At 55.1% G+C, this 2,500-nt stretch overlaps 1 protein-coding gene across 1 annotated transcript in view; it reads left to right on the top strand.

Annotated features, from left to right (window-relative positions):
* The window catches only part of oxct1a (3-oxoacid CoA transferase 1a), a 24,333-nt gene extending 22,994 nt beyond the window's left edge, over positions 1 to 1,339 (top strand). The window contains exons 15-16 of the mRNA XM_072682637.1: positions 690 to 751; positions 1,280 to 1,339. Of these exons, the coding sequence (XP_072538738.1) occupies positions 690 to 751; positions 1,280 to 1,339 (122 nt within the window). The remainder of the gene's footprint in view (positions 1 to 689; positions 752 to 1,279) is intronic.
* Positions 1,340 to 2,500: the final 1,161 nt, after the last annotated feature.

Genomic DNA, 2,500 nt, shown 5'->3' on the forward strand with positions numbered 1-2,500 from the left:
TAGTGTGGTGGTGGTGTTTCTGAGAGTGTGTGTGGTGTTTGTGAGAGTGTGTGTGTGTGTGTGGTGTTTGTGAGTGTATGTGTGGTGTTTGTGAGAGTGTGTGTGTGTGTGGTGTTTGTGAGAGTGTGTGTGGTGTGTGTGTGTGGTGTGTTTGTGAGAGTGTGTGTGTGTGTTGTGGTGTTTGTGAGTGTGTGTGTGGTGTTTGTGAGAGTGTGTGTGTGTGGTGTTTGTGAGTGTGGTGGTGGTTGTGAGTGTGGTGGTGGTGTTTCTGAGAGTGTGTTTGTGTGTGGTGTTTGTGAGAGTGTGTGTGTGGTGTTTGTGAGAGTGTGTGGTGGTGGTGTTTGTGAGAGCGCTGGTTTCTGATTTGCTCTGGTTCTGAGGAGCTCTGGTTCTGGTTCTGATTTGCTCTGGTTCTGGTTCTGATTTGCTCTGGTTCTGAGGAGCTCTGGTTCTGAGGAGCTCTGGTTCTGGTTCTGATTTGCTCTGGTTCTGATTTGCTCTGGTTCTGGTTCTGATTTGCTCTGGTTCTGAGGAGCTCTGGTTCTGAGGAGCTCTGGTTCTGGTTCTGATTTGCTCTGGTTCTGATTTGCTCTGGTTCTGAGGAGCTCTGGTTCTGTCGGTCTGATTTGCTCTGGTTCTGATTTGCTCTGGTTCTGATTTGCTCTGTGTGGTTTTGACTCTGAGAGCAGGCGTGAGAGCGTGTGAAAGCAGCCTGAATAGAGGACTCGTGAAGATGTCTGGAGGACGCTCAGTCAGAGCCGACAGCTCCATCCACCCACTCCATCAGAGGGGAGTGGCTGAAAAGCGCTAAAGACCCACGCTGAGCGTTTTAGCACTCGCAGTCGCAGTCGCGCTAACAGAACCCTCAGAACCACACATCTGAACCAGCTCGAACGCCTCGGTTCTCTCCTCGCTTCTACTCCCCAAGGACATGTTCTCACCACAGGTGTAGTTCAGTCATGCACTGGAGCTACATGCTAACAAGCTATGAAAGCTTATACCCCACCAATTAGCCCTGGAGCTACATGCTAACAAGCTATGAAAGCTTATACCCCACCAATTAGCCTGGAGCTACATGCTAACAAGCTATGAAAGCTTATACCCCACCAATTAGCCCTGGAGCTACATGCTAACAAGCTATGAAAGCTTATACCCCACCAATTAGCCCTGGAGCTACATGCTAACAAGCTATGAAAGCTTATACCCCACCAATTGATGAAACACCACTAATGAAAGCTGGCTGTGTGTGAGCGGAGAATGTGTGTGATGTTCTCTGCAGGCCGTGTTTGATGTGGACAGGAACAAAGGCCTGACCCTGATTGAGGTGTGGGAGGGCTAACTCCAGATGACATCAGAAAATGCACAGGAGCGGACTTTGAGGTGAGCAGAGCATGCTGGGAAATGTAGTGAATGAGTGTTGTGTTTGGGGTAGAGTGTAGTGTTGGGGGGCAGTGTTGGGGCAGGGTGTAGTGTTGGGGGCAATATTGGGGCAGGGTGTAGTGTTGGGGCAGTGTTGGGGGCAGGGTGTAGTGTTGGGGCAGTGTTGGGGCAGGTGTAGTGTTGGGGCAGGGTGTAGTGTTGGGGCAGTGTTGGGGCAGGTGTAGTGTTGGGGCAGGGTGTAGTGTTGGGGCAGTGTTGGGGCAGGGTGTAGTGTTGGGGCAGGGTGTAGTGTTGGGCAGTGTTGGGGCAGGGTGTAGTGTTGGGGCAGTGTTGGGCAGTGTTGGGGCAGTGTTGGGGCAGTGTTGGGGCAGGGTGTAGTGTTGGGGCAGTGTTGGGGCAGGGTGTAGTGTTGGGGCAGTGTTGGGGCAGGGTGTAGTGTTGGGGCAGGGTGTAGTGTTGGGGCAGTGTTGGGGCAGGGGGCAGTGTTGGGGCAGTGTTGGGGCAGGGGGGCAGTGTTGGGGCAGTGTTGGGGCAGGGTGTAGTGTTGGGGCAGTGTTGGGGCAGGGTGTAGTGTTGGGGCAGTGTTGGGGCAGGGTGTAGTGTTGGGGCAGTGTTGGGCAGGGGGCAGTGTTGGGGCAGGGTGTAGTGTTGGGGCAGTGTTGGGGCAGGGTGTAGTGTTGGGGCAGGGTGTAGTGTTGGGGCAGGGGGCAGTGTTGGGGCAGGGTGTAGTGTTGGGGCAGTGTTGGGGCAGGGTGCAGTGTTGGGGCAGGGTGTAGTGTTGGGGCAGTGTTGGGCAGGGTGTTAGTGTTGGGGCAGGGTGTAGTGTTGGGGCAGTGTTGGGGCAGGGTGTAGTGTTGGGGCAGGGGCAGTGTTGGGGCAGGGTGTAGTGTTGGGGCAGTGTTGGGCAGGGTGTAGTGTTGGTGCAGTGTTGGGGCAGGGGGCAGTGTTGGGGCAGGGTGTAGTGTTGGGGCAGGGTTGGGGCAGGGTGTAGTGTTGGGGCCGTGTTGGGGCAGGGTGTAGTGTTGGGGCAGGGTTTGTAGTGTTGGGGCAGTGTTGGGGCAGGGTGTAGGTGTTGGGGCAGTGTTGGGGCAGGGGCAGTGTTGGGGCAGGGTGTAGTGTT

The sequence above is a fragment of the Salminus brasiliensis genome, chromosome 6, assembly GCF_030463535.1.
Source record: "Salminus brasiliensis chromosome 6, fSalBra1.hap2, whole genome shotgun sequence".
Taxonomy (NCBI): domain Eukaryota; kingdom Metazoa; phylum Chordata; class Actinopteri; order Characiformes; family Bryconidae; genus Salminus; species Salminus brasiliensis.